This window comes from Procambarus clarkii, chromosome 5 (genome assembly GCF_040958095.1).
Source record: "Procambarus clarkii isolate CNS0578487 chromosome 5, FALCON_Pclarkii_2.0, whole genome shotgun sequence".
Lineage (NCBI taxonomy): Eukaryota > Metazoa > Arthropoda > Malacostraca > Decapoda > Cambaridae > Procambarus > Procambarus clarkii.
The window spans coordinates 17539422-17551449 of record NC_091154.1 but is presented as its reverse complement, the minus strand read 5'-3'; the positions used below and the strand labels follow the sequence as shown (position 1 = coordinate 17551449).

The 12028-nt window shown below is 43.2% G+C and overlaps 1 protein-coding gene across 1 annotated transcript in view; it reads right to left on the bottom strand.

Moving 5' to 3' along the window:
* The window catches only part of LOC123766585 (phosphoribosylformylglycinamidine synthase), a 452541-nt gene that overhangs the window by 304522 nt on the left and 135991 nt on the right, over positions 1-12028 (bottom strand). Inside the window, exons 7-8 of the mRNA XM_069302853.1 lie at positions 4628-4768; positions 4118-4230 (exon numbers count right to left, since the gene is read on the bottom strand). Of these exons, the coding sequence (XP_069158954.1) occupies positions 4118-4230; positions 4628-4768 (254 nt within the window). The remainder of the gene's footprint in view (positions 1-4117; positions 4231-4627; positions 4769-12028) is intronic.

The following is a 12028-nucleotide window of genomic DNA, read 5'->3' as shown; positions in this document are numbered from 1 at the left end:
GTCCATGGGAAAAGCAGCAAGAAAGGGCCACTGGTAAGACCCAGAAGCCTTGGCAGGAGGAACCGGCTCGAAAAACCTCCATCCCCCAACCCGAACAGAGCAGCCCCCAAAAACTGCCCAAGTCTCAGCCCCAACTAAACCCCCGCCCCGACCCCGAAACCTGCAGACGGTTTGGAGCCGGGAACAGAGGGGGAAAGGGCCAACAGCACCTAACCAAAACGGGTCGGCCTCGGGGCATCCGAGTGGGGAAACCAACCTAGCATGCTGCAGCAACCTAACCTAGCTTGCAACATGGATGCTGCCTGTACTCTGAACAGTAAGAACATCAGGAGAGTACTGGAGAACAAGCAGAGAAAATCTCTTGCAAGACTCTGGGTCAAGGTGTCAGTGACCCAATAGGCAGCATGACAGAGGTAAAAGTGGCGACTGTCACCTAGAGACAAGGGCACAGCAACCAACGATCCCGTACAAGATGGGTTGGAACCCGGAAGACACATTCAATGGTCCCCCGAGCCCAGACAGGGGTTTCCAGGGCCCGTAGGCTGACTGCTACGGGAAGAATGGGCAAGGTGTTGCTAAACCGTTAGGGATAGCACTGAAAACCCCTGAGACGTGTACAATCAAGGGGGCCTAGCAGAGGGCCGCCAAACACTACCAGTGGAACTATAGCTACACCGGGCAGACCCCCACCAGGCAATTGAAAATAAAAGCAATAGAAAAAACCCGCAAAAGTACACCGTCTCCAGAGGCAACAGAAACCGGTCGCCGCTTAGGTGGCAGGTCGCGCAACACCTTGACGCCCTAACCAGCACAATACCAGTCCCTACCCAGGGCCAAACAAGGGCCCCAAGCTCCAGCTGGCCCCAAGGGCAAGGCAAATGCCGAGCAGCAAGAACTTCTACGGGAATGGTTCCCGAGCACCCCAGGGAAGATAACTCTGTTACGCAAGAGCAGTACTCACAGGGCGCTTAGGGAAGTCATCCACTAAGCGCATGCAGCCCCGGCACTGATGAGGTACTCCTGGCCACCGCACAACACAACACACGGCAGTGAACGCCACACAAGGCAAACACCGCTTAGGAAACTGAGGCCAGAGAAGCGTCTATCCCGGTTGACATTAGCTTACGAACTGAAGCTTGGCAGCTGGCGCAGTAGGTCCGGGGCTCCCCCTCCCCCTCTCAGGGCGGGGAGGGCTGCGTGGATGATAGGCGCGGCAGTAAGGTGTGATGTTTGCTTGTTTGCGTGCTTCCTTGGGAATGTAGGGAGTTTCTACCTCTCTGTTCGTTTTTTTTGTTTTAGTTTTTTACAATGTGGGGTTTGTTTTGTTATGCCTACCTTTCTGGGTGCCTGACCCCGGTCGATGGCAGATAAGGAAAACCTCAACCACAAGGGGGTTTTCCAGTGCCATTGCTCCCTGAAACCTCTCTGAAGGGGCCAGGTTCTGGCACTGGTCCCTGGTAGGTCTGAACTCCTTAGCTAATATCCCGGTCTAATATAACATACATTAGCCCGATAAGCTCCAGGGAGCCGTAGGGGCTTCCCACAGAAAAGGGACGCAAATCCCCAGCACATGTGCACACCGCCCATATCAAAAACCACCACGGCCCATGCACAGCAGGGATGCCAGACGTGAGTTGCCAGAAGTCGCGAGCTGAAGAAAAAACCACAAATGCAACTAGAAAACTAGACAAAATAGTGTTGTTAACCACCGAATCCCATATGAGAGTACACAGGGCAGCCGCCAACTGTAGTCGAAAAGAGCAGGAAGGAGCTTAAACATAGCACAGGTTCCCATTTGGGCTACAAAGAGCCCAATCATGCTACAAGAAGCCTAATCTGGCAACCCTGTGCAGTGCAGGACAGTGCACGGAGAAAAGAAACACGAAAGAACGAAACGGGACCGAAACCCGAGAAGCCCGGAGAAGGACCAACAAGCCCCAGAAAGGACCAGAAGATGACAGACGTTCCAAGAATACGAGAAGCAAAACCTTCCTGATCCTTCTAAAACAAAGAAGGAAGCATAAAGCACGAAGGCACAGAAGGCAAAGTCGTACTCGAGACCAAAAGTCATGCAGAACCCCAAGAAGAGGGGAACATGTCCATGAAGGCCCATCCCAAGAAGGGTGGAGAAATGTACCCACCAACAGGACCGACCCGACGGATCCAAGGAACAAGGAACCGATCCCAGGGAGGGGTCGACTCCCAAAAACATGTACGGAGAGGGGGGCAGGGAAGAAAAAAGCCCACTCCTTGTAAACTCAAGCCCCACCCAGAGGGTAGAAAAACCCAGGCGGGGTTCAATCGTCAGCCCCTTACCAGCCCTGGAACCCACAAGGCAGGTCCCGGGCTGAGCCATTCCCCCAAAGCCCCAGCCTCACAAGAAAAGCCCGGGCAACCGGACAAGTACTAAGGAAGGGAGCCCACTGGCAGACTCTTACAACACGGCTGGAGGAACAGGCTCGAATGCCTCTGTCACAATCCCAGAAGACTGCCAACCTCGGGCAGTCCTCCAGACTGCCCGAGTCTCAAGACCACCACAGGGAAAACCAGGGGGCGCAGAAGGAAACAAAACTGAAGCGACAAACACCCCCAAGCCCTGTCACACCAACCAAAATGGGGCAGCCTCGGGGCTTCCGGGGAGAAAACTACCTGGCGCATTGCACCAGCGAACTTAACATGCAACGCCTGTGCTGCGTGTACCTGCATAGTCCGCTTAAGACTGGGTAACCAAGTCGCAAACAAGCAACAAAACTTGAAGGACTCCGGGGTCGAAGGTGCCATCGACCCCACAGGCAGCAGACGGAGGCAAAGACAATGAGAGTCATCTTGTGACAAGGGGACAGAGCAACCCTCTAACTCGTACAAAGCGAGGGGGGGACTTCGGGGTCACATCCAACGAACCCATGCGTCCCTTAGGGGATTCCCAGGGTCCTGAGCGCTTAATGGTAGCTCACTCCCAGGTAATCCCAGGCAGGGTACTGCTAGCCAGTACCAAAACTAACTAAAAACCCAACCAAAACTAACCAAAAACCCAAAACTACTAAACAACTGTCTAGAGCTGAACCCCAGGTATGTGTACACTCACGGGGACCTAGCAGGGGGCACCACCCGAAGAGAACCGCGCACAGATCAAGCACAAAAAAGGGGCAAGCAAGGCAGACCCCCGTACAAGACAAACAAAAACAAAACCCCCGCAAGAGGACAACGTACCCCCAAGGAACAGAGCCGACCACTGTAAATGGTGAAAAAAAGTTGCACCGTACCCTGCGCCCCACCACTGCAAACTGCCTCTTACCCCAAGGTAAACCAGGAAGACAGAACCCCTAAGCACCCAAAGAGCAGCCGTAAATCAAGCAGTAATACGGCCTAGCAGAGGCAGACCCCGAGGAATTTGTGGTTTAATATTCTCATTTGGCATTTGTTAAAGAAAAAAAAAATTATTGGCCAAAAGATACGCCATGCAACATTTTTTCCAATCAGATTCATTTCCATTTAGGACCAACCATTGTGTCTTGTTTTAACACTTGCCCATTCTAGTGTTTTGTCATTTATTTCATGTACTTGCAATTTCTGTGCTAGTCTCGTGTGGCACATTGTCAAAAGTTTTAGGAGAGATCCATGTACATTATACCTGCTGAAAGTCTCTTGTGCAGTTCACAAATACACACCTTAAGCATAGGAACACAAGTATAAATGAAACTGCATAAGGCATATTGGCCCATACAAGGCATTTCCTAATTATACCTAACCAAACTATTCCTTTACATGAACAACTTGCTTGAAAGAGCCCAGAGAGAAAAGCTTTTTTCAGCCTTCAACCCCTACAAAGAACAAATGCTATATAGCCACTTCTGTCCAGTCTTCCAAGCAAGACTGTTTCAAGTCATTCAGAGCTCTACCTCTGATATAAAGCATATCTCTTGTACACTTATAAGACATTGGGCATAACATTCAGGCATACCTGAATGTTATGCCAAATCATTCAATATTCCTCGTACCCAAAAATATGACATCAAGAATAAGCCCACTAAGGATGCTAATATTGCTCAATCAATCTGTAAACCAAAAAATGTGAAAGTATACTTCTGTTATTCAGAGTTTCATAAACTAAACCCACCAGGAATGTGAAGATTGCCGAAACAGTAGCCAGCTGTACCAGCCACCACGTGCCCTCCCCGACCCGCTGCCTGGATGTCACGAATGCGACCTCCAGTGCCTGTTGTGGCTCCACTGAGAAACAGTATTAGGTCAACAAGGTCAAGCACCTCAGATTTTGCTAGTCTTAAGATGAAAATATTATGTACAGAAGCAGAACAATTTATCATACTGCTGAGTAACATTATCCTCTATGTCAATTAGTTACAACAAAACTTTAATTACCACCACCAAGAAGTTGTGAATTTTTGTGGATTTTGCACATGAAATGTGACTTCTAAATGTAATCATATAGACAATTAACCATGTCACAATTGTAAGAAACTTGTTTCCTATCTGACACAGGTAGAGATTCCCTTGGTAATTCAGGCCCTGCGCCACTAACTACCAAAACGTAACATACTCAGTAATTTGGAAGACTATAGTAAATATATAAAAAACTAATTAATCCAAGTTCTACCTTCATAATTACCTGAAAGGTGCTACACCAGTAGGAAAGTTGTGAGTCTCTGCCGTGAGAATCAGGTGACGAAGTTTGTGCTTAACTTTAATTTCTGAAGTTTTGCAGGGGTCAGATGGGACCAGAACTGGTATCTCCCATCCTTTGATACCACTGAAGGAACAATGGTTGTTATTAAAAACATAATGCACAATGCAAGAAGTAGAATAACAGACTAACAAATACTTCTGGCTACTTCCATTTTCATGCCACACATTCAGCACAAATGGAAATTCAGATTAGATGCGTTATATTTTGTCATTCCACAAGTAAATAAAACACAAGAACTTTAAAATTGCTGCAAAGTGCTTGTCAGTGTCTTCCTATCTATGCTTGTAATGCTCCTGAACAGCCTCGACAATTTTAACACAACTTACTCCGTCTCTTTTATTACCGACCACAATAGTTAATGATGTTATCTTTAGTATTAAATATGAAGAACAAACAATAGGAAATCCACGAGGGCTAAAAGTCGGCGTAAACTAACAACCATAGCATTGCTGAGCCCAATACTCTACCACTAGACCGAGACATGTAAAAGTCATACAACTGGATTCTTACTGAAATCACAGGAAGTCTGGAGTACCGAAGTACATAAGCCAGTCACAATTTTTTTGTATGACCCACAAGTACTTGGAGTCGAAGGGCAGGGTGTTCCCACACCTTACGCCCCAACTTCTCTCACACACACACACACTCACTCACTCACTCACTCACTCACTCACTCACACACTCACACACTCACACTCACACACACACACACACACACACACACACACACACACACACACTCACTTGGATCAAAAAGGTGACACCCCTAGGGTCAACACTTGCAGCAGAGGAGCTCCAGCATATTTCAACAATCCTAAGTATTGTAGTACAGGATAATGATAGTGAGTGGTGTCCCAGAGAACATAAAGGTATAGTGCTCTTGAAAAATAGGTGAGATAACAGGAATGTGCTAAGGGAAGTGAAAAATCGGATGAGAAAAAGTTGCCCTAGTGTTTACAGTGCAGAGAAGAACATTCAAGATGGCCACTGGCAAGGGGAAAAACAAAAGAGAGCTTGATTTTGAGGGATTCAATGAAGAAAGCATTGATATTAGCAGTCTACATAACAAGTTGGTAAATTTAGATACTATAGTGAACTCTCATGTAGAAATAATTAGTAAATTGAAAGAAAGTAATGACCATTTGAATAGCAAAGTTTTATGTCTTGAGGGTTTAGTGAAAGACTTGCGCAAGGATAAGAATCAATTGGAAACAAATTGCAAAGCCATGGAAGAAGAAAATAAACTCTTAAAAATAGCTTTGGAAGAAGTTAAAGTAAATTTAAACATAAATGACTACAATAGGTTAGGCAAGGAAATTCAACAGGAGAAACAGCTTTTGTCAGCACAGATGGAGGAAGTTACACGGGGAATAGAACAGTGCAAGAAAGATATGCAACTCACTTATGCACAAGTGGCCAAGGAGAAGGAAAAAATTGAAGAAGCAGTAAAGGAAGTCAAACACTGCAGCAACCAAGATAAAACAAACATTAGGCTGGAAGTGAGAAAAGAATTGGCATCAAACCCGAAGTTGGTGCAAAACACAGTTGATCAGAGTAAGTCCCTGATCATTTTTGGTTGCAAAGAAAAGGCGATAACATCTAGGTCAGAAAGAGCTGTAGAAGAAGCTAAAGTAGTAGATAAAATTGTTGGCCTCGTAGAAGGTCTTACAACCATAGAGAATGTGTGCGACTACAGGAGAATAGGCAGGTACGTAAAAGGGAAAGATCGACCTTTGAGGATCACCCTAAACGGTGCCAAACAGATGGAAGAAGTACTAAGGAATGCTAGAAAATTGCAAAGTGATAAGGATGGGAAGGGGTGGTCGTTAAGACGAGATCTTTCAAAAGAAGATAGAGAGAAGCTGAAGCTGAACCTCGCCGAGGCAAAACATTTAAATGAGAGCAGGAATGAAGAAGAAATAAATTCCTTTTTCTACAAAGTGATAGGGGTAGGCAAACCAGTAAAGTGGTACATAAAGGCAAACCAACAAAATCAATAGAGAGAGGGGGAGTGAAGAATAAGGAGAGGGGGAACGAGTTCCTGAAGATTGCATACACCAACATAGATGGAGTGAGATCGAAGATACTGGAGTTAAGTGATGTAATACACCTGCAGACACCAGACATTGTTGCACTCACGGAGACAAAACTTGAAGATGTAATTTTAAATGAGGTCATATTCCCAAGGGGCTACTCAATTTGAAGACGGGACAGAAAAATTAGGAAAGGCGGTGGCGTTGCTGTGCTGGTAAAAGAACACCTAAAGGTGAACGAAATAATGACTGCCAATCCACAAGAAGTTGACATAATAGCACTAGAGATCTGCCATGAGGATGATAAACTAATGATAATAAATGCATATAGTCCACCGCCAAGCAGCACATGGTCAAAGGAGGAGCTAGATAGTAAACGTGAAGGTCTTATAACAATAATGAGAGAGATTATAGCGAGAGCGGATAACGATAGATCACGACTGTTGATAGTCGGTGACTTCAACTTGAAATCCATAGACTGGGAAGCATATGAAGCTAAAACAGAAGATTTTTGGACCTGTAAATTTGTAGACCTCATCCTGGAAACATTCTTGTATCAACATGTTAAACAAGCTACGAGGATGAGGGAAGGGGACGTTCCCTCCATGCTAGATTTGATATTTACCAGGAAGGAGGAAGAGATATTTGACATTCAGTACCTTCCTCCCTTGGGTAAAAGTAACCATGTCTTTTTGGGAATAAAGTATGCAATGCGTTATAAGCTGGAAGAAAATAAGGAGGTTGAAGCAGTTGAAAAACCAGACTTCAGGAGAGGACATTATGGTGACCTTAGAAATTTTTTTAGTGAGTATAATTGGACAGACTTGATGCTAGGCAAGGAAGTGAATGAGATGTATGGCAAGTTTTGTGAAATATATGATAAAGGCACAAAAAAATTTATACCAAAACAGAGATGCAGAACTAGGAAACAGGATTGGTTCAATAGAAATTGCGAGAGGGCTAGAGACCGAAAGACACAAAAATGGAATCAATACAGGAAGAGGCCGAACCCCCAAACATACCAGCGATACAAAGATGCGAGAAACAACTACACGGCAGTGAGGAGAGAGGCAGAAAGAAATTTTGAAAAAGGGATTGCGGACAAATGTAAAACAGAACCAGGTCTATTCTATAAATTCATAAACAACAAATTGCAGGTAAAGGATAATATTCAGAGGTTGAAAATGGGAAATAGATTCACGGAAGATGAAAAGGAAATGTGTGAAACACTAAACGAAAAGTTCCAAAGTGTGTTTGTACAAAATGAAATCTTTAGGGAACCAGATACAATAAGAATTCCAGAGAACAACATAGAACACATAGAGGTGTCTAGAGACGAAGTGGAAAAAATGCTCAAGGAGCTCGGTAAGAACAAAGCAGCTGGCCCAGATGGCGTTTCACCATGGGTTCTGAGAGAATGTGCATCTGAGCTCAGCATTCCACTTCACCTGATCTTTCAGGCATCCCTGTGTACAGGAATCGTAGCAGACAGGTGGAAACAGGCTAACATAGTTCCAATCTACAAAAGTGGCAGCAGGGAAGACCCCCTCAATTATAGACCTGTATCATTGACAAGTGTAATAGTGAAAGTATTGGAAAAACAAATCAAAACTAAATGGGTAGAACACCTAGAGAGAAATGATATAATATCAGACAGACAGTATGGTTTTCGATCTGGAAGATCCTGTGTATCGAATTTACTCAGTTTCTATGATCGAGCCACAGAGATATTACAGGAAAGAGATGGTTGGGTTGACTGCATCTATCTGGACCTAAAAAAGGCTTTCGACAGAGTTCCACATAAGAGGTTGTTCTGGAAACTGGAAAATATTGGAGGGGTGACAGGTAAGCTTCTATCATGGATGAAAAATTTTCTGACTGATAGAAAAATGAGGGCAGTAATTAGAGGCAATGTATCGGAATGGAGAAATGTCACAAGTGGAGTACCACAGGGTTCAGTTCTTGCACCAGTGATGTTTATTGTGTACATAAATGATCTACCAGTTGGTATACAGAATTATATGAACATGTTTGCTGATGATGCTAAGATAATAGGAAGGATAAGAAATTTAGATGACTGTCATGCCCTTCAAGAAGACCTGGACAAAATAAGTATATGGAGCACCACTTGGCAAATGGAATATAATGTCAATAAATGTCATGTTATGGAATGTGGAATAGACCCCACCGTCTATAGAACATAGAATAGAACATAGACCCCACACAACCTATATATTATGTGAGAAATCTTTAAAGAATTCTGATAAAGAAAGAGATCTAGGAGTGGTTCTAGATAGAAAACTATCACCTGAGGACCACATAAAGAATATTGTGCAAGGAGCCTATGCTATGCTTTCTAACTTCAGAATTGCATTTAAATACATGGATGGCGATATACTAAAGAAATTGTTCATGACTTTTGTTAGGCCAAAGCTAGAATATGCAGCTGTTGTGTGGTGCCCATATCTTAAGAAGCACATCAACAAACTGGAAAAGGTGCAAAGACATGCTACTAAGTGGCTCCCAGAACTGAAGGGCAAGAGCTACGAGGAGAGGTTAGAAACATTAAATATGCCAAAACTAGAAGACAGAAGAGGTGATATGATCACTACATACAAAATAGTAACAGGAATTGATAAAATCGACAGGGAAGACTTCCTGAGACCTGGAATTTCAAGAACAAGAGGTCATAGATTTAAACTAGCTAAACACAGATGCCGAAGAAATATAAGAAAATTCACCTTCGCAAATAGAGTGGTAGACGGTTGGAACAAGTTAAGTGAGAAGGTGGTGGAGGCCAAGACCGTCAGTAGTTTCAAAGCGTTATATGACAAAGAGTGCTGGGAAGACGGGACACCACGAGCGTAGCTCTCATCCTGTAACTACACTTAGGTAATTACACTTAGGTAATTACACACACACTTGTGGTTTCAAAGGATTCTCACCACAAGATATAAGGAAAGGAGGTGTTCTTGGCAGGTTAGAGATAATTGAGGATATGCAAAAGAAGTATGAAGAAATAATGCTTAAATTGGAAGAGGACAATGGAGCTCTTAGGAGTGAGCTTTGCACTCTAAAAGGGAGTATTCTTCAGCAAGGTAAGATTATTACTGCATTAACAGACAAGGTAACAAATCAGGAGGAGCAAATCAAGGAACTAGTGAAAGAAAATGAGGCATGGAAAGTGAAGTGTGGTGACTTTGAAGAAATAAACAAGAAAATAGACTCATATGGTGAACAACTCCAAGCAAGCCTAAGGGCTAACATAGAGTTAGGTAAGGATCTCCAACGGGAAACTTCACTGACAACTCACATAGAGGTGAATAAAGAACTAGAAAAGTATAAAGAAGAAATAAAAGCGACATATGCTCAAGTTGTAAAAGAGAAAGAGACTATCAAAGAAGTGTGTTCGGAAGTCAAAACCAGAACCAACAAACAAGAAGCAGAAATTAGGCAAGCAATTAGGAAAGAACTGGTTACCAACATTAAACTGGTACAAAACACTGCAGATTGAACTAAGTCCATAATCATTTTTGGATGTTTAGAGAAGGAAATTTCATCTAGGGTGGACCGAGCGGCAGAAGAGATGAAAATCATAGAGAAAATAGTAGGTTTAGGAGAAGGCTCAAAGGAAAATGTCAGTGATTTTAGAAGAATTGGAAAATATGAGAAAGACAAGAACCGCCCCTTAAGGGTGACGTTTAATGGAGAGAAAAACATGATGGAAGTGCTAAGAAATGCCAGGAAATTGCAGAGTGATGAGGTTGGCAAACTTTGGTCAATAAGACAAGACCTCTCCAAGGAAGACAGAGAAAAGCTGAAAATGAACCTAATTGAGGCAAAACGTCTAAATGGGGATAGAAATGAAGAAGACAAATATTTTTTTCTACAAAGTGACGGGGACGGGAAAGCTTGTGAAATGGTACATAAAAACAAAGCAACAAGATCAGTAATGGAAGGGGAAGTAAAGAGCAAAGGAAAAGGGAACATGTTCCTGAAAATTGTATATACCAACATAGATGGAGTGAGGTCAAAAACTTTGGAGTTGCAAGATATAATCCAGCTTAGTGTCCCAGATATTGTCGCATTATCAGAGACAAAACTTGAAGGAAATATAATAAATGAAGTCATATTCCCAAGTGGCTATTCAGTTTGGAGACGTGACAGGAAAACTAGGAAGGGAGGAGGAGTGGCTGTACTGGTGAAAAAACACCTGAAGGTAAGAGAGGTAATATTTGAAAACACTCGAGAAATTGACATAATGGCATTGCAAATCTGGAATCAGGATGATAAGCTGATAATTTTAAATGCCTACAGCCCACCAGCAAGCAACACATGGACAAAGGAAGAACTGGATGACAAACGAGAGGGCCTCATAATGGTCATGAAAGATATTATTGTACAAGCAGATAAAGATAAATCACGACTGTTGATACTGGGGGACTTCAACTTTAAAGCAATAGACTGGGAGGCCTATGAAGCAAGAACGGAAGACTTTTGGACATGCAGATTTGTGAACCTCATTCTGGAGACATTCTTGTATCAACACATAAAGCAGGCCACAAGAATGAGGGAAGGAGATGTACCGTCAGTACTGGATCTAATATTCACCAGGAAAGAAGAAGAGATTTGACATCCAGTACCTTCCTCCCTTGAGAAAGAGTGATCACGTCCTGTTAGGCATTGATTATGCTTTAAGATATCATCTAGAAGAAAATGGGGACATTGAAACTGTTGATAAACTCGATTTAAGGAGAGGTCACTATGGGGAACTTCGAAAAAAATTTTAATGAGTTTAATTGGACAGAATTGTTGCTAGGCAGGGAAGTAAATGAAATGTATGCCAAATTTTTAAAAATATACGAGGAAGGCACACAAACATTCATACCAAAACAGAGATGCAGGGCCAGAAAACAGGATTGGTTCGACAGAAATTGTGAGAGGGCCAGAGACCAAAAGACACAAAAATGGAATCAGTATAGGAAGAGGCCAAACCTCCAAACATACCAGCGATACAAAGATGCGAGAAACAACTATACGGCTGTAAGGAGAGAGGCAGAAAGAAATTTTGAAAAAGGGATAGCGGATAAATGTAAAACAGACCCGGGACTACTCTACAAATTCATAAACAACAAATTGCAGGTAAAGGATAATATCCAGAGGTTGAAAATGGGAAACAGATTCACGGAAAATGAAAAGGAAATGTGTGAAACATTAAATGAAAAGTTCCAAAGTGTGTTTGTACAAAATGAAATCTTCAGAGAACCAGACACAATAAGAATTCCAGAGA